Raw genomic sequence first — 26,430 nt, 5'->3', positions numbered from 1 at the left:
GTAGATTTATTTTGCTCCTTGTAGTAATACCAAATGACTTCAATGGAAGGTGACATCCAGCAGTAGAGAGTGTCTCTAGAAAGAGTGAAAACTGTGAAAGTCACCATTTGTTTCAAGTCATCTCCTCCAGGTTGGTTCCTCAAGATTCAGGGGCTCTCACTGCTCAGGCATCTTTCATGCAGCTTCAGAGCAGCTCCGCTCCACACTCCATGACATGCAGGGGACCATTCACCTGAGCTCCCGTCTTCCTCCGCGTGGTCCTGCTGGCTGCAGTGTTGAGGAGTGCAACACACTGCCAGAGCTGGGCCATGGCTCCTCATCTATGGGGTACCCAAATCACTCGCAAATAGCAGCAGGATTTGGGATGCACCCTGGGCAGCCCAGCCCAAGCTGTGCTCCCTCTCCCTGGCCCTTCCAGCTGCATCTCCAACACAGAGAGACTTGGGAGGTCTCTGCTCAAGCAGGAAGAGCGAAGGCAGAAGGGCTGCAAGAGGACCAGAGCTCCTACTCTATCCTCTGTGTTATTGCTCCTGGTGCTTCCGCTTCTCCGCACCCTCCCCAAAAAAACTGAAACAGGGCAGAACAGCTCTCTGCATGTGAAAATAGGAGCTTTATCTTTGGTTATTTTTAAACAGTCACCAGAAGCCAGTGTGCAACTTTTATACATATCTGAGATGGAATTTTTTTTTTCTATTTAGATCATGTCTTATTTGCAAAAAGATATACTTATATATATTTATATATACACACACACACATAGAGAGAGAGAAAGAGAGAATGTGAGAGGACTTGAGCTTTTACTTGGCGTGAGATGGCCTTGATGTACATTAATAGGACATTTTGATATTTTAATGATTTAAGAATGGAAACTGTACACGTGCAACTATGCAAACATCAAGATAGGGCCTTCTATTCCATAGAGAATGCTTTATTGGAAATCTTGCCAGAATGAAATGTTGTCCAAACAGCACTAAAAAAAAAAAATCAAGGAAGCAAACAATTACTGTGGTGAGACACTTCTGACTATTTCCACTGGGGAATTTGCCTTCAGAAGGAGCCGCCTACCGCTGGCTCTGCCGCTGGAAGCAGCCGAGCGGGCGCTTTGGGGACGAACTCCCGAGACCTCCCATTTCCCAGGGACGGCAGGAGCCGCCCCCGCGAGCCCCGCGTGCCGGGGGCGCCGCTCCCCGGGGCGGGCCGGGGCCGGGGGCGGCGCGGGGGCCGCGGCGCCAGGAGCGGCCGCGCGGGTAGCGGCGGCCGGGGCGATGCTGCCCTCCCGCCTGCGCCCCCTGCGCCCCGCGGACCCCGCCGCGGTTACTGCCCTGCCGCCCCGCACTCTTCGGGCACCGGGTAACGGGGTGTTTTCTCCCTTTTCTCTCTGGTCTCAAGCCGAGCAGGCTCACAGGGTGGCCGCAAGCTACAAGCCGTCCAAGTTCGACAAAAAAATCCTCCTCTGGACCGGCCGCTTCAAGACGGAAGATGAGATTCCTCCGAGGATCCCGTGAGTACTGGGGCCGCTACCTCGGAGCAGTGGAGCTGAGGAGGTGCAGCGGTGTGCCCGGTATAAGGTGCTCTGATGGGTTTGAACCAGTCAGTGTTTATAACACTGGAAACTTGAGGGGGAAAAAATAGAGGGCAGAAGCATTTTCGGTAAAAAGCAGTGAGATGCAATTAATTTTCTTTTTCTTATTATAACTGTGCTTAGCACTCACCTAGTGAGGATACTCTCTGATTTTGTGCATTATGGTGCCACTGAATAAAGGCAGAAGCAATTGTAGAAGTTGTCTCCAAGATCCAGGACCCAGGCTAGGACACCAAGTAATATGGTGCAGAATTACTTCTGGTGCAAGAAATGTGCACAAAATTACTTTTGCATCCATTGTCATTCCTACGAATCCACAGTTTTTTGCAGTGCAGCTTGAACATGGTGTCTGGGGATATTCCTCCCAGATTTAGCTGCAGTTTGATACTGGGAACTGAAGGCTGGGGCCAGGGGAAGGAAACGGGCTGTTAAAGGGTGATCCCAGGACATGCTACGTGCTCTGGTTTTTGGCATTTACCTGAATAGCTGTCCTGGATTTTCTGCTGAGGTTTCCTAGGGCAGAGAAATTAAAATAAACAAAAAAAAAATCCAAAACAATTTTAAGGAAATGATTTCTGATAAAAATTAATGTTTCAAATGTGTCTTATGTTATGTCATTACATTGCAGTAATGTGTGACATTGACCAGTGCTTAAATGTGCTGACCGAAATGCTGGTGGGTGACCCCTCTCGGCAAAGAGGCGCTGCTAATGAGCAGTGTTAGGGCCTGGTCCCCAGGAGAGGCACCAGCTCGGGCTTCTGAGCAGCTCCTGCTGCCTCTCCCCAATGGCCAGCACTCCCAGCTGCTAACTGCCCGCTCCTCCTGCTCCTTAGCATCCAAAGCCTCCTTGAATCGTGGCTTTGAGGCTCATGCAGGAGGCACAAGTGCCCTCTGTGCTCTGTATCACCAACTCCAGCACCGTGTCGGCTTCTCTGCTGCTTGTGCAGCATCAGGACCTGCTTTAAGGATGTTTAGGAAAAAGGTAGTGTTGCTGTAAAAACTGGAGGAACTTAAGTGGAGGCATGATAGCAGTTGCCACTGACTTAAACGCAGGTGAAAAGAACCTAGAAAGAAAGATAATTTCTAAAAATCTATGTTAACGTGGAAATTTAAGTATGTCTGTCCTGAAGTGTTTTCTGGGTTGTGTATTCTTCCTGCCTCTCTTTGTAACTTGAGGCATCTTTTGCTGATTCTGGATTAAGGATTTACCACCATCCGCAGAGCCTGAGAGTAAGAACTGGCTCCAGCTCGGCAGTTGGCCTCAGTTACATTTATAGGCTAAATGATTTATTTTACTTATTGCAAATATGTAATCAGAGAAGGACGTTATAAGTGAACAGCATTTTCCATTCATAGTGCATGTAAACAGCTCTAACGGAGCTGGCAGGCGCTGCGTGATTACAACAAACAAGTTGCAACTTACTGTAGGTTGTAGGAAACATAGAGGAAAAAATAGATGCAGAGGTTATGAGAGAATCATCACCCTCCCAAGGCAAATCCAAAGTAAATCAAATACTTGGCATGGTCTTAGCCTCCCGTTCTGGCTGATCCATTAGTTCTGCTGCTCCCCTCGCCTCGCTCCAAGTTCTTCTCCCCACGGGAGCTGCTGAGCACAGGAAGCCTGCGCATTGCTTCTCGCTGCTTTGTTCTCCCTCCCGAATTCATAAATCATAATATATTAAAAGAAGACAATTTTGAATCATTGTAGCTGAAGGTTGTCATTACTTTAGCTATTAAAATACAACAGTAATAGTGGGATTCTGTTATCTGGGAACAAAATCTGTCTGCAGAAGGTACTTTGTACCCAGAGCCACAGCTGCAGCCCTTATTCAAGTTGTTATTGACTTCAGCAGAGTCTTAATGAGAGATTACTAATTGTCTTAACGCAAGATTAAAGGAAATCATAACAAGGTCTATTTTCTCTAAAGGCAGAGACAGAAAACAAGGAGAAAGTGGAAATCTGATTCAGTTAGCGCACTGTGAAATGTAATTGCATTAATAAGGTGGACTAATGAGATCTGCATTGTTTTCTTTTGCTGCTACAAACGGATTCCAGATTAGTGGCATCACGCACTAGTCCGTTGTACGGTTTGTTTCTGTAGCAGATAGCGCACTCACCCCTGCACAACCCAGAAGGGGTGACCTGCCCTGTGAGCCCCGAGAGCCCCCTGCAAGGAAGTCGGTGCTCAACAACCTTCCCAGGTGTGCGCGAGTTTGGGCGGGAAGAGCCCAGCAGATGCCTCTGAGACCGGCCCTTCTCTGGGGTCCTAGGCCTCCAGGGAGGAGCCCTGCAGCCCTCGGGCTCGTGTTTCAGGCTTCCTGCGTCAGAACTGCTGCTGTAAAAACTAAGAGATGCTCGAGGTCTTCTGCTCCAGCCCGGTTCTGCAAAGGTGAAGTTGCTTTGGGGGAAAAGACAGCAAATTGCAATAGAAGTATCGATTCTTCATGTTGTGATGCATTTTAAATATAAACAAAGCATCCCAACATGTTTTAAGATTCAATAAGTAAATTAATTAATTAAATAAAGGAAGATAGCTGCTTATGCACTCTTTTTTGATGTACTCAATGCCAGCAATGCAATGGACATTAAAAACAGCATTCCCAGAAAAAAAAACACACTCAAAGATTCGCAAAAATTATAAGGAGATGGAGAATTTCTGCCCAACTAGTTCCTAGAAGCAGTCAGCCTACTACCACTTTCTGAAACTTAAAATAAAAATAAGCTTCAAATAAGAGTTCTACAAATTGAGGCTGTGGGGTGTAAAGCATCTGTTACAGGACCAATAGCCTAATGAATGGTGAAGTGGTCATTACTTTTTGCATTTAATGAGTATGAAAAAAGATAATGTGGATTGTTCTTACTTATGTCTACCTTCCTCCAAGTAGTGAGGAAAAAGAACACTTTAAATGATAAGAGTTGCTGCTTTTCTAAAGGAGAGCTGACTAAAAATCAAGACAAAACACTAGTTGGCAGCAGTACAAACTCTTTTATTCACATACCAGAACATGTAAAATCCCTAACCTACTGTATACAGGGTATCATCCATGCATGTTAGATATAATGATTCATTTCAAAAGCTCATTTTGAAAGTTAACATCACATATACTCCTCCATCTGTTAAAAAGTACTATAATATTTAAATTTCACTAGACCTATAGAGTGTAAGGTAGGATTTCCAGTGTACTTGCCTGAAAATATTTGCACGCAAATGTTTATTGCTTGAGAGAGAGAAAAAAAAAAAAGAAAAAAGATCAGCTTATATCCACCGAGGGGTGCTTTTCCACTAAAAGTGGATTAAGATCAGAAAATACAAAGTTCTTGACGGCACAGAAGCAGTCATTGCAGCAATCTGAAGATGCTGCGTGAGGAGCCAGTTTGACACTTGCTCTCCAGCTGCCACATTTCACCTGTGACAAGACACTTTGCACAGCTTCGTGACGGTTCACAACTTCATTTGCAGGCCGCAGATGCTGGACAAGGCACGGAACAAAGCTCGAGTCAAGGCGTGCTACATCATGATCGGCCTCTCCATCGTCGCCTGCTTCGCCGTGATCGCTTCGGCTAAGAAGGTGAGTATGGTGCCAACCAGTTAAGCCCCGACGCCTTTTGCATCGAGAAGCGCACGGGAAGTCCGCGAGGACAAATCCCTGCTTACGGCTGCCGCGGCTTTGAGCAGCTCTCGCTGTTGCTGCCTCGAGCTGCGTCCGCCCTCCCCGGCCCTTGCTCTGACGCAGGTGTCCCCCGTCCACAGGCCGCCGCGCGCCACGAGTCCCTGACCAGCTGGAACCTGGCCAAGAAGGCCAAGTGGCGGGAAGAGGCGGCGCTGGCAGCCCAGGCCAAGGGCAAGTAGCTTCGCTGGCAAGTCGGGATCTCGCGGTAGGTGCCACGCTGAGAGCTGCTACCCTGAAAAAGTAGCCAACTTCTGCTAAAGGGGCAACTCCAGCATCTCGCTGCTCTAATACTGCAGTGACACTGGAGCCAAGCACTGTAGGGTCAACATAGCCAAGATGTAGGGGCTCTCCTGTATGTGATAATACATGTAAATGGGCTGCACATGATTAAAATGAGTAATCAATTTCAAGAGATGAGGCAGTTTCCAGAGAACGTATGGCGTGGGGAGCCACACTTCTGCTACCTGCCCTAAAACCCATCCTTCCCATGCTTGACTGCGAGCTCCTTTCACGCAAACTAGTCAAGTTTTTCAATGAAAGGTGAAATTGTGCAAAGACCAAGGAGTGCTGAAGTGAAATTACTAAAATTGCAAAGATTACACGATTCACTGCTGCAGTTTTAAATAAAGAACAAACAGTAACAAGCCAGAATATGTCAAGTCTTATCAGGAAAGATGTGGGGAACCAAGGGCAGTGGGAACGCACTGACAATCTTACAAATTCTCATGTCTTTCTGAACTTCATGGGAATTTCCAAAGCAGCTGGGAGTCGTGTTTGTGGAGAGGGGCCTGTGACCATCAATAAGAGTCCTCCTTTGGCTAGGTAGTTGCAAATCTTACTTAAAATGAATACAAGAAGTTCTCTCTCTGGTGCTATGGGACAAAGTCCAAAAGTGCACAAGTCATCAAGGTTGAAGCCATCTCAATGTTGTATTTGAAATGGCGTTTTGTTTTCTGGTTTAAGAAACCACACTTACCAGACCACTAAATAAATACAAAAATGTGTGTAAAATAGGTTTTATTGGTTTCGGTACGATATTTGGAGTTGTAACATTCCATAATATTGCATACTACTCATATGTGTTTTGTTACAGTAATGGGCCTTTGGCCTGGATTTAAAGATGCACTATCATTATCTGAAGTTAATATAGGTATTTTGATTTCACAATATTACATGAAGATGTCGTGCTGTAAATAACTGAAGTTTCTCATTCCAGATTTCAGAACTCTGGAGGTCAGAGTTAAAACTTCACATAACTCACAGAGCTATTACAAAAACCGTCAGTCTTGCAATTTAAGAAATTTAAACCAGTTGAGAACGAACCATGGAGCAAAGACAATAGTGCATCTTTTCAGATGGGCAGACAGACCCAACAGTAAATATTTCCCAGTTGCAAACTTGTTCTATAGCTAATTTCTGTGCCAACATTATTACTATTTTCTGGTTGCTGCTAGCAACAGCCTTCAAAAGCAAATACTAGAAAATTAAAAAGCTGTATGAACCAGTCCTCAGATAAAAGTGCAATGTTGAAAAAAAATAGATATGATTCAGTGTATCGGATTAGGGAATTAAAAATAAAAAATAAATAAAAACAAAGGTAAGCTTTGCATAGTTGCATAGATTAACTAGTTATTATTCACATTTAAGCAAAAATAAATGGTACCCTCTTAAGGAAAGCCCCCCAAAGTGTACTTTTAAACGGTCATTGTATCTGGTAGGGCACCTCAGTATTTCCCATTTGATTTAAATGCCAAACCCGTGATCACTTCCCACCTTTCCTGCCAGCCCCAGTGGCTCCACCTGATCGGGAAGGACGACACCAGGGCTGACTGCAAGTCATCGTGCCCGGCTTCATCGTCGTCACTAATGCACATTGCACCAAGCCTGCTGTTAAGCCCAGTGCTAAACTAGGAAGGCCCATCCTGTTCATTTATCCTTTACAAATAGCTAGTAAAGCATTTTCATTCCTTTTTTAGAACAAAATTTAGGGTAAACCAAGTGCTGAGACTAAATAATGTTTTTCATTACTAAAGTGAGTCAATATCAGTTCCCTTTTAAACTATTATTTTCATGTATCAGAGACATGAAATAGAGTTAATCTAAATGCATAAAGTGCAGTCACTAACTGCTCAGACATACAGACTAATACATCCAAACTGAAGACATTCTTTCAAAACAAATATAATACTTTAAATGTCCCCTCTTCTCTCCATTTAAAGTATTTCAATCAAGATTTTTATTGTATTTCTTATAGTTTATAGAACACTAGAGTTTATAGTCTTTTCATGAAGATTTGCTTAGAGAGGAGGCTTACAAATGCAGTGTTTACAGGGTCCTCCAAACAAAAAGCAGGCACAGATGGTTGTGGAATATTACCAGAACAAGTTTGTTAGAAGCAATGGCATACCCTGTTACCGGAATAATTTTCTTACACTCGAGGAACACTGAAATCCAGTATTTACTAGCAATCCTGGTGCATTTCCATGATCATTACCCTGTACATTGAGCAGATGGGGGGGTGGGGAGGAAGTCAGAATACAAAAACTAAAATTATAAGAGTAAAAAGGGCACAAATACAATCATCTAACATTATATGAAAATTTGGCAGCTGTACTCAGTATTATCACACTATTCAAAACTGCTGTATGCTGTACAAATCTAGGCTTAAAGTGTCATTTGCTAAAATATCTCATTATTCAGAGTTCATAAAGTAACAGCACTCCTATGTACACTTTTAACAGACCTCTAACTTCCAGTAAAAATTTCAGAAGAGGTTTTCTTCCCTCCCAGTTACATCTTAGTCAAAACTGACCATTAATCTTTAAAAAAAAAAAAAAAAAACAAAAAAAAAAAACACACTTCAAGTCCCACATTCAATTACAATATACTATGTATTGCTGTAGCAAAGTGAAACACCTTATGAATCTTAGCTTGCACATAAAAAAAATTCTAAATATAAAATGGTACTATAAATGATATAATCTTTAACCTGTATTTCTCAGTGCATTAAAATATTACTTAGTAACAAGCACAGTGCCATGGGAAAAGTATTTTTAAGTTTAAATTGCAGCTTTTGTAAAGCATGAAATGCTCTCATGTCAAAGATCTCGCTTAACCCAGAAGTTTGGTGTTAATACATTAAATACAGTTAAAACTCATTTTAATTAACCCAAAGAATTAATTTCTCCAAATGAAACACACTACTAATATGCCAAAAACCACTACTAATATGCAAGTCCAAGCAGAGCATACATTTTCTGTATTTAAAATGATTAATGTAAATATTAGAATACTATTTATCTTAGTGTTAACAGCAAAACACTGTATTGTAGAACATAAATGCTTAGAAGACAATAACTTCCGTTAGTTTGGTGTCCACATACCTAATACTATTTACAGCACAACAAACTTTTCGTTCAACTGGAAAGGAGCGATTCTCTATCCATTTTTCACTGCAGCATTTCTACTGTATTACCAAGAGAAAATCAAGATAACTAAGTTAAAAATTCAAGTGGTGGTAACATATTTGGTCAAAAACATAACACCTACTATCTAAACAAAACTACTGTTACTAGAAAGGCAAACACTGCAATATTTCTCAAACTAGAACAGTGTTACCATATGTTGACAGGAGATGGCTGTAAACTTGTATTTGCGACTGTGCAAATGGCCATCTCTCTGGTTCATCCTCACATCGTTCTTGTGGTAACTACAGCAACTGCTTCCACAGCAAAGTATTATATTTGTGGCTGACTTTTAATGCCATTTAGCAGCTTTAATTACAGAGCTAGCATCAAATGACCTGCAAGCTCTCTGCTGACTCCAATTTGAAAGCCTCTGAAATAGTCCTCTTCCTGTGTACATCAGAAAAAGCTTCTTCATATAGTTAATATTATATTACGCAATCAGTATTATATATCTATTATGTCTTTAAATATACTTTATAAATAAATTTCGACAGTGTGTGAAGTAACGCATAAAAGTTTTTACAATTTAAATAAATATTCTTCACATTCCAATTCAGCTTCTCACAAGCTTATCTTTATTTCATGCCTTAGTTCCGAAGCAATGTTTTTGCTTCGGTACAAGAGGTAGATTTGATAGAGACTGGGCAAGTCAAGCCTACTGCCAAAAATGCAACTGCCGGTAACGGTATTGCTGATGCGCAGTTTGAGACTACAGAAGAAATTCAGAACTTCTACTTAAAGCCCTATCGTGTCTTAGCTTAACAGTTCTTGTTAAATCACATTTAATGCTTTACTGAAGACATGATTACTCACAGTTGTTTTCTGTACATATGAGATAATGAAAAAAAGACAGATACAAAACAAAAATCAACAGTCGTATCTAACAAAATGTATAAAAGTGCATGAGCTGCTGCTTCATCTGTGAAAAAACATATTCAATTTTTTCTCTCGCTTTGGCCATAAAGAGATCTCTTAAAAACGAAAAACCTACAGGTGTTTACATTTTATGCTTGTCTTCACTTTTTTTTTTTTTTTATAGTTGAAACCCCTCCATTGGAGCCTCCTGCTGTTGAAACACAAACTGCTGTTGACTTTCATCCACCTGAGGTGCAATACTGGAATCCTCTTCTTCAACACCAAAGTAATGTTCTATGAGTTCAAAAGCCTTTTGGTAGATCTCTTGGTTTTCATGTCTCTGAAGAAATTCAATTTTATCAAGTCCTAAATTAAAAACAAAGCTTTTTTCAATACCTAGTTGCTTCTGAAGACTCGCAGAATAATGAAACACGTTGTAATATGAAAGCTTAGTAGTACTTCTTAAATTAAAAAACAAACAAACAAACAAAAAAACCCACAAGCCATCTGATTTCATTCACTACCACTGACCCCCACAAAAAAGGTTTTTTTCCCCTTCCTTCACTATTCAGAAATTAGTGTATTTTTTGTTTTTCTGCACAAAGTGTTCCTAATTAAGACAGAATACTAAATTTTGTAACCAATGTATTTCCAGGCTGTAATTCTAAGGACTGTATGAAAAGGATATTAAGACAAGTAAACAGCTGTGAGATGCAAAAGAAACACACCATGTCCATAGGGAAAGACAGTGTCTGTAGAAATTTCAAATCAGAACAGTATAAAACTGCTTGCTGGAGTAACTTCTTGTATTCTCATTTCTTTTGATACAAGGAGTTTAGTTTTATTCCTTCAGGTCATTCTATCCCCTAATTCATCTTGGCTGCAGTCTTTTTTTGCTGCAGGTTTCTTTTTTTCAATGTTATTTGTATTTTCAAATTTACATTCAAAGTTTTCAAATTTGGAGGGCATAACCTACACAACTCTGCCAGCAGAGCACCATGCAAGACACTTGCCCCCAATCCTACTTTTGATTGTCAGGTTAAATAGCTAAATGTGAGGTATGAGTTGAGATAAACCAGCTTTCCCTGGAGCTGGCTTAGGAAGAGCTCGTAGGAACTGTTCTGGTCCCTTGAGAATCCGAACGCAGGGGATGCCATGAGCCAGCACAGCTGGTTCCCCAAGCTAACTACTGCCGAAGTCAGTGAATCAAGTACAATATGAAATGGGAACCTCTGCTGCTTTGTGACATCCTTCGTATCTCTGTAGCAGCATTAACATCCCTCAGAGGATGTATTTAACCTTCTCAAAAGGACCCCAGACATTCAATCATGGAAATTCTTTCAACTTTGAAAGATCTCAGGACTGTTCATAGTAAATTACATTCAATTATTAAGTATGTATTCATCTTCCACATTAGACTACAAAGTAGGTTTGCCAGCGCACAGAATCACATCTGATTTTAGAAATCTAACTCCTGAATAGGGATTCAAATTTAAAGACTGTCTTACAGAAAAGTTATTACTATTTTATCAGATACAGCCAGACAGAACTATTTGCAGACAAAAAGGCCTGTCAATTTTCTCTTCTTGGAAAGACAATGAAAGAATGAGCCTCCACAAATAATGACAGGTTCATTTTTAACATTTTGCCAAATCAAAAGCATGCAGTTGTAGTTTCACAAATATACATTTAATCTTGATACTCCTTTAAAAGCGGTTTAATTCAAAATATCGTAAAAAGAGAACAAAATATTTTCATAAATAACTACAACCTATTTGATATCATGATCTGAGTACATTCTTACTATTGCTGGTATTTACCATGCTAAGAAATGATCAACTTTGGGAAAAATGAATCAAAACAAACAAAAAACCCCACAAAAACACCACCAACAAAAAAATACCAAGCAAACAAACAAACAACAGTCCCAGCTAGTATTTAAAATAAAGTTATAGATCAGAAGAACTAAGACAAACTCTGATCTCACATTCCCATTAGTAACAAAATTTTATCGAATAGGAGTATATAGTAATAAACATATTTACAATTACATGATCAAATTATGCTAACTATAGCTCCCAGAAATTACGATATCAGTGCATTAAATGCTTCTGAGAATGTTTTTCTAAGAGAGTATTTCAAACTGATAACAGGCAAAAAAAAAAAAAAAAAAGGCATTTAACTAGTTTTCCCACCATGTTACATTATTGAATTTGCAGTGATTAATGTCCAGCTATGTTTGAAAATTCTTGCACTAAATCTGCCTAAAAGTCTCACACAAATAGTTGGCAATAGTTTTGTTTTTACAGCCTGAAATATTGAAGTTTAGGTATGGAGGTTTTAAAATAAGTAAATTCTTACCATATGCTTCCTCTATAAGAGCACAATAAGGATTAATGCCCATTCCATTCTGCTTAGACTCCTGTTCTCCAAGACGCAGAATATTTTCAAGTCCATTTAAAGCCACCTGTACTATTTTTGAATCCATGACAGTCAGGAGATCACAGAGAGGCTTGGTACAACCTAATGCTACCAAATACCTTCATAACAGCAGAAAAAACAGAGGAGAGAGGGTAGAAAGGGTAATAATTCAACACATTTATTCTGAGATTGGTCCTTATTTTGCTTTGGTCCTTAATTTTTCTTTAAAAAAAAAAAAGGCAGCTGAAGCAACATTTATAAAGCATGCAGCAACATAAACATAGTCACAAATAGAACAATTAAGCTAACTTATCCTAGTGAAAAAATTTAATGTGTATATTCTACTAACTCCAAATTTCAGTTAACAATGTCCATTGTTTTTCAAATCCTTTTTATGTACAATTTTCAGATAGATTTGACTGAATATAGGGGAGAAAGTTAGTAGCAAGTTCTTTTTTCAGGCACTAAAAATGTTTATAGAGGCAGAAACAACAAGTAACATATTACAAAGAGATAAGAATAGTGATCCATAGCAGCTCCGTCCATACTAACAACCCATTAAGGTATTAGTTTTACCTGCTCTAAGGGGAAGGATGTAATTTTGTTGTGAATACAACAGAACATGAGGATTCTGAGTAACTTGTTCCTCTTCTCAATGTTGAACAAAACCCTTTGTGGACTTCGGGAACTCAGAACCTCTGTCCTTGTTCCTACCATGCAAGTAAAATAAAGCCAGCAGTGCTTGCCTGCATCTAAAGGTTGTCTGAATGCAGTTAATTAGAGACTGTAGAACATCCTGTAAGTTTGAGAGTAGTATCTGGAGGATATTAGAAGGGCTAAAACTTCATGAAAGAGATGGTATGGATTCTGTGATTGGAAGTTTTGCTTATGCTATTGTATGCATATTTACTATTCCAAGATCCTGCATTAGAATTTATATTAAATATACTGAAATTTAAGATGCTAAGTTATGCAAGTAATTACAATAACAAACTTTCCTTCTGTCTGATAACATTTAGCAATTTTAAGAAAATTAGAATGATCTAAGTTTCCAATAAACATGCACGTATTTCACAAATATCCTGGAAGATTTACTGTATCACTTTCAGTTCTGTCTTCTAAATATCTTATTGTCATTTTGTAATCCGTATGTGAACTATTAATAAAATCTAGACAAATAGCATTCAGAGCACATACAGAGAATTTGATTTTAGTTAAGATGCCTTGTCTTTGTAGTACATAAATAGCTGCTGGTAGTAATGTTTCACTGAATTACATTTTGAAGAAAAAGCTTGATATCTGTTTTAAAATGATGCAGACAATGAATCTAAAATACATGAAGAAATGGTTATATTTTGGAGGTTTCTCTATAAAGAGATACAGCTCCTTAGCACAAATTTTCCATTTTCAAACACTGAAACTATTCATTAACTATTTAAACTGTGTTTGACAATGCAACATCAATTCTGGAGATTATACCTAAAAGCTTAAAAGTAATTTCTGTCAATCTGCTGTTAAACCTACTGCATATCTTTTACTCATTTTTCCGATTGCTACACATTTATCCATAGACAAAGTTTCAAGAAATTAAAGTTGTGCCTAGGGTTTTATTGCTATGTTTGTTAGGATGCAATTGAAGAAATAAAAGCTCTTAGAAAAGTTATGTAGGCAAAGAAAACAGTAGCATGCACAAATTATTACCTAATCTGTTCAGGGGTTCCTCCTGACGTTGCGTTAGTTATGGCCCATGCTGCTTCTTTTCGGGTGCGAAATTCAGCTTTCTGAAGAATTTCAATCAATATTGGAAAAATATTTGCATCTATCACAGCCTAGAAGAAGAAATTATGAGACTTTGCAATAATCAAGAAATACACATCAGAAAAGAGCCATTGAAATCTTTCCCTATAAATTTCAGCCATAAGTACCTGTTCATATCAAAGGATGCAATGTTTTGTTCTCTAACGAGAAAGCACTACATTAGGAATGCTAAACTGTTACTCAGATCGTTTCCAACATTGTACCACACTAGCCTTCAGAATATTTTCTTTGCTGATTTTCCCTTTTACAAGTGGACAAGAACACTTACTGAATAGGCTTGTTTAAAAATTGTACTATATATTAAGATTATGCTATAGTACCTAAAAGACCTATAGGACCTTGAAACAAAACTTGACCCTGATTGTTTTATTCAGGTCTGCAGTTGTAAAAGCATACGTCCGTAATCGCAGACTGTATAACTATACCTAAAAATACTTCAGGTAAATGACATTTTCACTTGTGATTCAGGAAGAAGAAAAAAAAAAATCACACTGATTCGGATTTTTTTTTTTGAAAGTCTAACAGAACATCCTAAATAATTAGAATCTAATGATTCCCACAAGGCAGCTCAGTATTATTGACATCATCCAATTTTCTCAAACAAGGAAAACAGGCAACATTCCGAAATAAGGGGAATTGGTAGAATGGTCCTCTTTTCATTAGTTCTGTTGGAAGAGATGTTTCTGTTGAACTTTTAAGACATAAGAATTCCTATTACATTAACAACATATACACTTCAAAGCATAACAAAATTAAAGAGAATGTATCATTAGATGATGCACCAAGGGAAAAAATATCAAATGCTGATATGAAATCTAAGAGAATATTTTGGATATCCTTTCATTTCTTCTATAAGAATTACATGAATCCCCTTCAGGGATTCAGATCATCTTCTCTGGCACAAATTATAATAAATACTTTAAAAAAATTTTTTTTTTGTCCAAAATTAACACACAATTCTAAAGTTAGACAGAATTATAAACAGGACTAAAACAAATAATGCAGAGTTAATTTAACATCTACTTATTTTTCCATGTGATGGAGAATCATGTGAGCTTACAAAAGGAAAACAAATCAAACCAACCAAACAACCCACCCACTTTCTAACATACAGGCTGTTACCTGAATCTGAGCTCTGTTTCCTGCAGTAATATTAGAAACAGTCCAACATGCTTCTTTTCGAATAGATTCCTTGGGACTACTCAGCAAGTGCAAGAGACAGGGCAATGCAGAGCAATTTAGAATCACCTAAAATAATTTGAGAATTGAAAATTTGCATGTATGATTAAAAAAAAACTTCACAGATAACATCAAAATAAACACATTTTACTGCAGTTCTATGCTTTACAAAATGTCATAGATAACATCTTGCAAAATGAAGGTTCTCAATTTCCCAGTGTTTGAATAAACAATACAATGATTTGAAAGAATCTGACCTCAGTTAAAAACATGGAGACTAGAAACAGCAAGACTTAATAAGGCTGGTTAACACTAGAATCTAACTTAAATAACTGATAAGTTTAAATCTAATTTGTTTGCATATTTTAAAGGCACATACATCTTCTCTTTAATTCCTTAGTGAAAATCTCTTTTATGAGGCCCACAGCAAAATAAGCAATTAACCAAATTCCTTATTTTCCATATAGACTAGTTCTGCAAGTCTTTTGGACCCAGTTTTCTTCGAAAAGGGACCTATCTTGGTATTTCTTACTTTGCTTCTGCTACCTAACAAGAATCTTTAGGACAAGTTTCATCAGGAAGACCATCACATTCATGAACAAACTGAGTATGGCTATTTCTTACAAAAAGTGAAAACTTGACAGCATTTCAAGACTTAAAAAAAAAAAAGTAGCAATAATACATAACAGAACCTCCACTAAGAAATAAAAATTTCTAATTAAATTCACACGTTGCTATATAAAGAAGTTAGTTCTTGCAATAACTTCATATTTAAAATAGCAGTCTAAGCTGATGCCAGACTGACAGTATAATTAACAAAGTGCATTTATACAGAGCCCCTTTCAGAAAAGCATTTTTGCAATTGCAAAATTTTGCAAAATTCTATATCCCTTTTTCTTCCTGACAATTTATTTTTCTTTAATCAACTAGTCTTACCTGTGTCTGGATATCATCGCCAGTAACAATATTTCCAACTGCTCTTAGTGCAGGAGATACCACCTTGTAATCATTATGCCTGGAGATATTACAAATGTTAAATTGTTTGATGTACCAAATGTTATGCTATTTTTTTTCATTTTCAGTCAACAATGGTTTATTTCATGTGCTAAATTTTTATCTACCACTGAAACCACTGCTCACTTCTTATAAATACTATTGAATGCAAGTCTGGAAACTGCCCCAGCCGGCAGGCACACAGACACAAGGTGGGCCATTAGTTGTACACTGAAGCTCAGAAGTCCCTTTTTGTAAGGGAACTTCCCCTCCTTTGTAAGTGAATGACCACTGAAACCAACATATGAAGTCCATACTCAACTACTGAATAGGAGGATGAGGCAGCGGGAGGTCTACTCAGTCCTCTCAAAGTATCTAAAGATGAAAAAGGGATTTTACACTCTCCTGATGATTATACAAATGAATTTTTAATAGGGAGCTATGCTCAGCTCTCAGTGCTAGGAACTACTATCATTGACCTATTCTGCAGGCCCCCTATCAACATATGGATTTAATCTCCCTTTCTAAGGAAATAACCATAAAACAAGTATTCCTGAGTGGTTCAAAAGAACCACTGCAGAACCATGGCTGAAGTCTGTCTCTGGTCTTGGGTTGTCCCAGACCTCAATATATTTCAACTTCATCTCCTAGAAAACAGCATTACTGGTAGACAGAGAAAAAAAAATCACTGACATTAAAAAAAAAATTAAGCTGAGAAATTAATTTACAGTTCAAACTTGGTCTTCAGCCTTCACCTTTTGACTGCTACACGTAGATGATATCCTACATTAAAATTTAAAGAATAAAAGGAGTACTTTGGAGAAAAACTCCTTTCACTACTAATCACAGGAAAAATCCCAAAGCACTCTAGCAAGTAGCAGAAAAGGTTTCAGACTGAGTTCACGTTCATTACTTCCTACTGAAGAAAGTTCAGACTTGAGGTGAAAAAAACACCCAAACAACAGGAGATCTCCTACGGCTCCTTGCAGAAAGCTCAACTCTATTCAAATTAATTAGTACTAACAACATTGTAAGGCATTTATTTCATTAAGATGGTACTTACATCAGCAACTCTACCAGTCTTCGGCATACTCCAGAATCAATAACAGCTTGGATTTTATCATTGGGTCCATCTGAAAGGTAAGAGAGGGCCCAGCAAGCATCTGCTAACACATCCGGGTCACTGCTAAACAACAGTCTTGATAAAACATTTAAGCAAGGAGCAACCTAGGTGAAAAAAAAATAAATATATATTGCATAAATATTTCCTAGATATAGATATTTCCCATTTTTTCATGTTTCAGAGAATACTTTCAGAGGTACAAAACTTTTTACTGACAAAGAACCTGTGCTCAATAATGAGACAGTACTTGGGTGGAATATTTCCCTATTATACTGTTTGTAACAGTTGTTTAATTTTAATGCTGACAAGTATAAACATTTTGTGCAGAACAGACAGATGGAGAGGACTGTGATTATATTAAAATGATAAAATTGAGCCAGTCTCCAGATACAAAGCAAGTTAATTTCCTTCAATTTTCTGATTTCTGAGAACTTTTTGTTATACCTTACTGAAGTCTGGAGGCGGATTCTTTCCTCTACAGAGATTCGAAAGAGCCCAGACCGCATTTCTGGTTGTTGTAAGACGATTTGAATTTGTTAACAGTCTGTCAAACAGAGACAAAAACAATGTTATCAAAAAGATAAGCAGCCTTTTTCTAACGTGTTGCCACTAACATGGCAGTATTATTTGGGTGGGAGGGTGAGAGAGGAAGCAATCTACTACAGGGTACTAGATTCAGTTTATTTAACAGTTCACATACAGAAATTTTTGTCTTAGAATGAACTGAATTTGAATAGGTTATTTTGCATAGACAAGTCATTTCCAATGCATGTGACGCATACCACTGCTAATATGGAAAAAAAAAATATTTTCTGAGGTTCTTTAGAAGGATGCAGTTAAATCAAAATTTAATCAAAACTGGATTCCACAAAATATTAGAAACTGAGAGATCTTAAAAACAAATTACTATTTTTGCTTAATGAAAGCAAAAGATGCAAAATTTGAAAAAATCAATTTCTCTTTCAGAAACATGCCAAATTACCAAAACCTTCAAGCCTTTTAATCCTTTGGAAGGTAACATGGCTCTGTATTATTTTAAGCTATTTTACAAAACCTTTAAAGCAATTTATTATTGCAAGCAATATTACATTTTGAAAGATTTCTGTTGGATACATTTTTGCTTGTGATAAAGCTACACTATATCCTACTGTAAGCAGAGAGTTAGCTCAGGAAGTGCTATCTTTAGCTATGAAGGACTCTACTAGCGAAGAGAAATGTGGTGGAAGACAACTAATGTAATAACTATTTCACCAACTCATCTCAATATCCCAATGAATAGCAAGACCAAAGCTTGAGGCTACTGGACAAAGTTGGAGAATCCAGGGAGGACAACCCACTGCACAGCCAGTGAGAATCACACAAATGCAAGCAGGGCTTAAATTATTTCTCCCACCTTATATACTCAGAACTCTGACCATGCCCTCCTCAGCTGGACACCAGACACTTTATTTCTAAACATTTCTAAAAATCACTAAATTAACCTTTTGAAAACATGCGAAAGTATCTAGTGATGGAATATTTAAATATAATGTTCAGATAATCTGAAATGTTAAGATTCATAGCAGTATATTTAAAAATACATCTAGAGTGTATTTTAAGTTATCAAGAAAAATAAAGATTTCCAATTTAAAAATAAATACAAGTTTTAAAATAAGTGACTTCTAAATTGAAGCTTATGCTTATCTACAGCTCTACACTACAGTTACAGTATTAGCTTACAATACTTACTCCAAGAGGGGTGGTAATATTCCACAGTTTAAAACAAAGTCTCTACATTCTGCATTATCACCAGCAATGTTACCAAGAGCCCATACTGCCTGAAAAAGTAAAACATCTAAATGAAATTATACATCTTTGCATTACAGATAAACTACGCATTTTTACATCAGGTATTATGATGGAGTCAAAAAAAGTTAGCAGTATCATTCTGAACACAAAATTTCAAGATTACTAATTTCTATACTGCATTCTTTGTATAGTTATACAGAAAGTCTTATTTTTAACTAACGAAACTCTTCTGTTAGTTAAATATTTTAATTTGTATACTTTTCAACAAAAAGCATGTATATTATTTTCAAATATTTATATTCCATCAAAAAATGCTACAATTAACTGACTCAAAGATGCAAACAATGCATAAGGAATCAAAGGTGTTAAATCAGAAACCTTCATTATTCAAATTCTTAACATTCCAAAACCATACAAAAGTATATTCCAGTGTATTACAGCATCTTTCCAAAAAATCTACATATTTTTTCCATCAAGAAAACATTAATGAAGATTGTAAAATAACATAAGGGAAGAACAAAAGGAAGAGGATGTAAAAAAACAAACAAACAAATAATAACAAAAACACTACACGGTAACTTTATGATGGTAAGAAAATAAAGTAAAAAAGAAGTCAATTTTCTATCTATTATGATATTTTAAATACTGTTCACTTGTGAATACCACAACAGAAACGAAGTACTTTCTCAAATGATTCAATTATATGAAATAAAAAATAGAGTGAGGGAAAAAAATAGCAAGGGTAAAGCATTAACTTCCTGAAGCCTGACCATGAGGCTCAGATCTTCTTCAACCAGACAAAGAAAAAAATATTTTCGCAAATTAGATTCAAATAATTTTAAATTACCCTAAGAAAACATTTACCTGCTCCTGTACATCTTCATGTTCTGAACTAAGCAACTTAATAAAAATCGGAACAGCTCCAGTTTCAATTACTACTTTGGTGTGTAGAAAAGTCCCGGATGCAATGTTTGTCAAGGCCCAAGCTGCTTCGAACTGTTGAGGAGCAGAAAGCATAAGCATCAAAAGTAATCTACAAAGCTTGCGGAGGTTTCTTTTCCCCTTCCCCCACCTTTTTTTTTTCCTTCCTTTCCACAAACAAACAAACAAAAAGTAGTTTTCATTGACAGAAGACATTAGCAGACCTCAAAAAGTAAAGGTGAATGCAGTTTTGAGACTGGTTTGCACCATTTCAGTATTTGCTGGTACAAACACTTTCTAGTTACTATTAAGTTAAAACGAATTCTTCTAATATGAATGCACGCAAGGCCCATACGCCTTTCCACGGCTACCACAGGCAGCAGAAACTAATTATTTTCTTATTATTAACTTTTCAAAGATTTTTCTGCAACCATTTCATACAAACCTTTCTGTTTTCTGTGTCTTTTCCTTCTTTTGTAAGTTACAACTGAAAAGTAGAAGTACACTGTACCCAACTCAAACAGAACAGATGCTGCTCACACACCAGTGTTGATGAGTTGTGTACTTTACTACTTTGGAAATGCTTTTGAACAAAGACTGACACATCCAAGTATTTGACCAGCTGAATACATATACCCACAGACTATGAAAATCAGACTAATCATGACCTAATTTCTGTGATAACTGACATTTTAGACACTGAGATCTACATCTTTGATGGCTAAAAATAATTAAATTTGATTATAAAAAAAAAAAGATATCATTTCCAATGATTTTTTGCAGGTTTCGAATTCTATTCCAAATTCTAACCCAGTACCAGTTAGACTCACCTGCAGAGTGTAGTTCTCATTCCTTTCTAGAAATTTCACAAATCTCTGCACTACTCCAGGTTTTTGGATGACTTCATCTATAGGTGGATTAGGTTCTAGAACATGAAAAAAAAATACACATTTGTAACTCTAACAAAAAAAGACCAAACAAATTACTTGTTCTGTATAACACAACATCATCATGGTTCTCAGGAAGTACTTACCATAATTTTTAGCCTTCAGTCACTTCAATCTAAAATGAAGGAACTAAACTTTGACTTTAGAATAGTATTTATTTACTTATTTCCTTAAATCATCTCCATAAGCTGTTATAACTTAGTAAACACTATTGTGTATAATAATAAAGGTTCTACACACTACTATCCACTGGCATGTTAGTAACTCATTATAAACCACTGTTCCCTGAAACAGTAATTAAGGTCAACGGAGGAATAACAATCATGGGATACTACATTAAATGTCCAGGCATACCTTTGTCCAATATAGTGCTTAATTAATTTGGATTCTCTAGTATACATTTTTTCCTCAGTTCTGTAAACAACTGCTCAAGTCTGATTTTACATTGCACTGGATAAATATCGGTAATAATGTACGACCGCATGTCTTAAAAACTCAACAAAAACAAGTTAAAAGTGTTCTTTGGCAGCTGTATCATTTTCCTCCCCTCAAGTACAGAGCTGCATTAAGACTGGAAATTCAAATAGTACAACAAGTACCACTAGTGTACAGTTAGATATTGCCCTGGACACTTTTATCAAAACGTTCTTGCTTTTGTCACTTTGTCTGAAAGACTTAACATGAGAATAATGAAGCTTTTTGTATTTTGCCATTATGTAGGAATGGACTTGGCACTATTTCCACATAAACAGAACTAGAAGCTTCAGCAAGCTCTTTTTTAAAGCAGAACAAAGTTAGCCTCTAACTGAGTTTGTAATACCAACATAAAATGAATAAATCAAACAAAAAAACAGAAAATGTTTATGCACCTTTAGATAGCAATTTTCTGAATTTCTGCGTTGCTGTGAGTTGCTGATCAGGATCATCTGAGAAAATCATCTGGACCATATCTACTGTAATAACTTCTTCCTAAAAATGAAAGAACGATTTCTTATGTCCAAATTAAGCATATGATAGATAATATCTTTAAAACACTCAAAAGTATTTACCTCTGGAATAGGTACAGTAGAGCTGACATCAGGATCCTGAATTGGACTTTCTATCATAGATTCTTCATTTCCCGGAAGAGCAACATTTCGACGTTTAAATAGCTAAACAAAGAAGAAATTCGTGGGGATGTCAAAGCTGACCATAGAGCAGGTAATGACATGTATTTGAAGAAATGCCACATGAACTGTTTCAGCTACTCACCTTCCTATTCAGCCATACAAATGGAAAGATACATTAAAGTTGACTGAACATAAAAGAGAAAAACACTGCATCTTTATCTTGATGAACAGCACTGCACGACATCAGAGGAATGCTTAAATGCTTGAGTTCTTTTTAATTAGAAAAGATGTATGCATTTTTCACATGGGGAAAAAAAAACATCAAAATACACATCTTTTTGCTTTTAGGGTTTAATTCCTCATAGTTCAGCACTTATTTAAAAAAAATAGCTAGTGTAATACTGTTTCTTCTTTACATAGTTTGCAAGCTAAACGATCAACACAGAGGCAGGATCCCTGTTTCTGTACACTGCACTCCTCCCTTTCACATTCAGCACGGAAAGTCTAAGACCTATGCACTTTCTTTTTAGGATAATTAATTTGTAACCACACTTACAGTTGTAGAAGAACTAAAATAGAAGCATTATTTTAACAGGGATGGAGAAAACAGTGTGGCTTCCAGATGAACTTTCTAAAGACGCATCTTTAAAGTGATTTTGGATATCGGGAATGTTTAACACTGGCTTTATACACTGCCTATATTCTAAATAGATACCTGAATGCATTTAACAGGTATGCTTAATGAGTACCTCTTCATTTTCTGGCATACAAACAGAACATTCAGGTTAGCCTGTTTTGCTTCTAGAAACCAAACCTACACTTTTATCTTCAGTTCAGTACTACACTACACATAGTACAGCTATTATAATTACACAGAATAGTTGAGGTCAGAAGCTACCTCTGGGGATCATCTACTTCAACCTTTATGCTCAAGCAACAATTAACAGGTCAAAGATTATGCCCATATCTTTAAAATAAAAACTAAAATCCCAATCCATTAACTTTCCGTGATCTCACCTCTTAAGCATAATAACGAATCCCAAAGGTCATCAAAGTTGCCTGGACACCTACATATCTGCTACTGGACATGGCCGAACCTGCTGAAGCAACTCTACCCATAGGTCAAAGTCAAGCAGCATCCTAAAACAAAGCATTTTGTCCCTTTTTCAGCACATTTCTAGATCCAGCAGAATCCAGGACACAAAACAACTGTACTCAATTCCACTGAAACTTAAAAACGGAAGGAAAGACAATGTTCCTCTTTTCTAAGATCGGCCGTTCCTTACGGTACTCAGCAAGAGTGCACAAGCTCTTGGTTGAAACCTGTTAACTGCTTTTGTTTACCAACTTGCTTTGTCTACCAGTTTTTCTAGCGCAAAAAAAAAAAGCGGTCTCATCTTCTTGCATAACTTGTTCCCTCAATGTGAGGGGAGCTGAAAATACAAGTCTAACAAATTAAGATGAAGGAAAACAGAACTGTATTCTGACAACACTCAGCATAGGGCAAGGCACACCCATTTTTTTTTTTTGTAATTTATCTGGGGAGAATTTAAAAATAAACAGACAACCCTATGAAAAAAAGTGAAATTCAGGTGCATCCCTTCACTTGAATTAGTAGTAAATAGCACCATACTACTACTAATCCTAAATCTGAAGTCCAACTAATTTTAATTCCTTTTCCATGCAGTGGCACCACTTTCCTAGGAGAAGGGTAAGCATTCCCATCTCTCTCTCAGTGATGGGAGACAAGAGTCTGCGGATAATATCAAACTACTGTCATTACTTTCCTGGATGGGAATTCAGAAACATTTAGGGAAGACAGACCACCACCAGCAATAAAATTACTCAATAGTCTGTGTACTCTCATCACTAAAACTTCAGTAACAATAGTTCAGGGACTTCCATTTGATAGCCACGGCACTAACTGTTAGATTTTGAAAAGCTCTTGAGCAGTTTAAGGCAGCTACTCAAAAACAAAAATAATCCTCTTACTTTCAAAAGTACAACTTCAGCCCAAACTCTAAAAGAGAAGGCAGGGTTTTGAAACTTAATCTGACCTAAGACACTCCCTTCACCCTAGTCTTGCATGTTTAAACTGAGATTTAATTGTAATTTAGGGATTAATTAAACTTCAGATATGAATCTCTCCTTAGTGGTCCCCAATGACTTAAGAGGGCTTTGGTTCACTGTTTTATGATACTACTGAAAGGTGCCTCGCACTCACCAAGACTGCACAGAAGAAATATTTAACCTGGTTCTCTGGATTCTAGTCCAGAAAAAAATCTGCTTTAACGGTCCTGACTACAACTTCAGAAACCCTTAACAGCTAATACCTCATTGACAGGCTTACCTGTTCTTCCCTTTTTTGTTTCCGAAGCTGGATTCCTTCCTCCTCTCTTCGTCTGCGCATTTCTTGGGGATTTAGTGCATTGTTCTTATAGCTTTTCATTCTGAAATTATCTTTCCCCGGACTTGCCATGTTGTCTATTAAAAAAAAAAAATTATCCTAAAACGTCAAGCCTTGAGTATCTAGAATATTTCCTGTAGCTGCCATGAATGCCTAGTTCATTTTAAAACTTTCAAAATAGAAATTAAATAAAAATCACTGCCTGTGTATGCATTTTTAAACTTCATATTAAACTACAGTTCATCTCACAGATCAGACAACTAGATACCTTTACTACAAAATTAAGTCACTAGCCTTACAAGACACAAAAAACAAGAACATTGCATTGCTAAGCTTTACACCAAGATTTAAGGGAATAATTGTTTGCCACTGTCAGCATGTACAGGATTTTGTTTCTTCCTTTCTGAGACGACATACTAAATGTATCCCCCCCCAAAAAAAAAAAAAAATCAAGAAAACCTATGGTAATTACTGTTTCATTTGACATCATACTTTATTGTTTCTTCAGTGTTTTAAGGTGCCACTAAAACAAATCACAGGATCTAAAAGTTATCTTACATTTCCCTTCTCATCTATATACAGGAAAAAAAAAGAAAAAAGAAAAAAAATCTCTGCAGAGAAAAGGTCAATAGCATCCTGGTAGGTCTATCCTTTTCCATTTTAAATTAACAAAGTGATTGATCCATTGTAATTAGCAGCTCTTTTGATGTATAACAAAGATTAGTATCTGCCTGTCACATTTGGCATATTGGTTCTGGAAGGATAAAAGTGATGCAGCATAATTCTGTCATGGAAATGATCAAGTGTATCTGACTGACAAAGTTTATTTAACACTGTGATGCTTGTTTTTAAAGCTGAAACTGAAGCCTTCATCTCGGAAATAATTAATTGCCAAAAAACATGATTCAGAACTCTAAGCAAGTCCCCATTTGTTTGGGATTCTTTCCCAAGAAAAGAGCAAGGCGTAAGAATATTTGAACTACAGCTCCTGGGCTGTGCGCAGTTCTCTATTTATCCACTTCCCTGCTGAGGTTTGGTTATATCAGCATCAAGGGCTGCAGAATAACAAACAGCAGCTATGAAAGGAAACCAGCCCGCAGACTCCCACTGGCATCCAGAAGCCACCCGGAGGACGAGCAGCCTGTTCCACACCAGCACTGTAAACTGGTGAGAGTCCTGGTAAACTACTGCCACCTCTGGACGACACCACAGGTTGCTGAAGGGATCCTCTTGTAATGGTATTGGGACTTTGAAGCACAATTTCGGACGAGACAGGCCCAACCAGTTCCAGGACACCCCACCTTTCTAATGGCTTTGGCCCTGCCAATTCAGCTGTGCCAATAAAACTGACAAGCCACAAACAAACATTAGCGCTGGGTTAAAAGTTACCCCAGCCAGCTCACCAGCCAGCTCCTCAACCAGCCCCATCAGCTGGGAGGGAGTTCTCACCAAAACTATGTTCAGAAAGGAAAGCTCTTCAAAATGTATCGTACCTACTTGGATGTTACATCCACTTTACAAAGTGACAGACACTATTAGTCCCCACCTGCCCCAAACCCACAACTTTTGCCTGCGAATCCAAGGGATGCCGAAGGACTCTGCTGGGCCGCGTTCCCCTCCACCGGCCTCCCCGGGGTCGCCCCCACCTGTGGTGCCCAGACCGCGTCCACGGAAGAGACCTGGGTGCCTCCACGTCCCTTAAACGGGGACCTCCCTCCCTGCCGCCCGGACAAGGGAGCCCGCCGGCGGGGGAGGCCCTGTCCGTGCCTCCTGCCCCCGCTGCCGAGGCGGGCAGAGGACACCGGCCTGCGCCGGGCACAGCACCCGCCCGGCAGCGCTGAGCCCCTCTCACCCATCGCAGCGGAGGCGGGAAGCGCCACCTCGACCGCCGCCGCCGCCGCCGCCTGGCGAAACGCTCCGCTCCGGCCTGACCCGGCGCGCGGCACCGGCAGCGCACGGCAACGCAAGATGGCGGACACGGCCGCGCCGCGCGCCGCACCGGCTGCTGGGCGGCCCCCCGCTCCCAGCAGCCTCCGCGCGCCCGCGCCGCCGGGTGTGCGCGGGAGGGGGCGCCGCGCCGGAGCGACGCCCACGCAGCGCCGGCTGCCGCGCGAAAACTACAGCGCCCAGAATGCCGCGGGCGCGTGA

At 38.4% G+C, this 26,430-nt stretch overlaps 2 protein-coding genes across 2 annotated transcripts; one reads left to right on the top strand and one right to left on the bottom strand.

Annotated features, from left to right (window-relative positions):
- The first annotated feature begins 1,265 nt into the window (after positions 1 to 1,265).
- FAM162B (family with sequence similarity 162 member B) lies at positions 1,266 to 9,932 on the top strand. Its single transcript, XM_010222914.2, has 4 exons — positions 1,266 to 1,501; positions 5,044 to 5,152; positions 5,335 to 5,459; positions 9,761 to 9,932. Exons 1-3 carry the CDS (start codon positions 1,266 to 1,268, stop codon positions 5,431 to 5,433), a joined length of 444 nt encoding a protein of 147 aa, XP_010221216.2. The 3' UTR covers positions 5,434 to 5,459; positions 9,761 to 9,932.
- Positions 7,783 to 26,167, bottom strand: KPNA5 (karyopherin subunit alpha 5). The gene is made up of 14 exons (XM_088522691.1): positions 26,135 to 26,167; positions 24,226 to 24,359; positions 21,816 to 21,917; positions 21,636 to 21,735; positions 20,650 to 20,744; positions 19,763 to 19,894; positions 18,839 to 18,927; positions 17,555 to 17,654; positions 17,051 to 17,214; positions 15,931 to 16,009; positions 14,938 to 15,063; positions 13,699 to 13,826; positions 11,938 to 12,116; positions 7,783 to 9,942 (listed from the first exon to the last, which is right to left on the bottom strand). Exons 1-14 carry the CDS (start codon positions 26,136 to 26,138, stop codon positions 9,755 to 9,757), a joined length of 1,620 nt encoding a protein of 539 aa, XP_088378817.1. The 5' UTR covers positions 26,139 to 26,167; the 3' UTR covers positions 7,783 to 9,754.
- Between the last annotated feature and the right edge of the window lie 263 nt (positions 26,168 to 26,430).

The sequence above is a fragment of the Tinamus guttatus genome, unplaced genomic scaffold (assembly GCF_059628265.1).
Source record: "Tinamus guttatus ecotype Peru unplaced genomic scaffold, ASM5962826v1 Tinamus_guttatus_pri_ptg000010l, whole genome shotgun sequence".
In the NCBI taxonomy this organism is placed as follows: domain Eukaryota; kingdom Metazoa; phylum Chordata; class Aves; order Tinamiformes; family Tinamidae; genus Tinamus; species Tinamus guttatus.
This window is presented reverse-complemented; position numbering and strand designations above follow the sequence as displayed.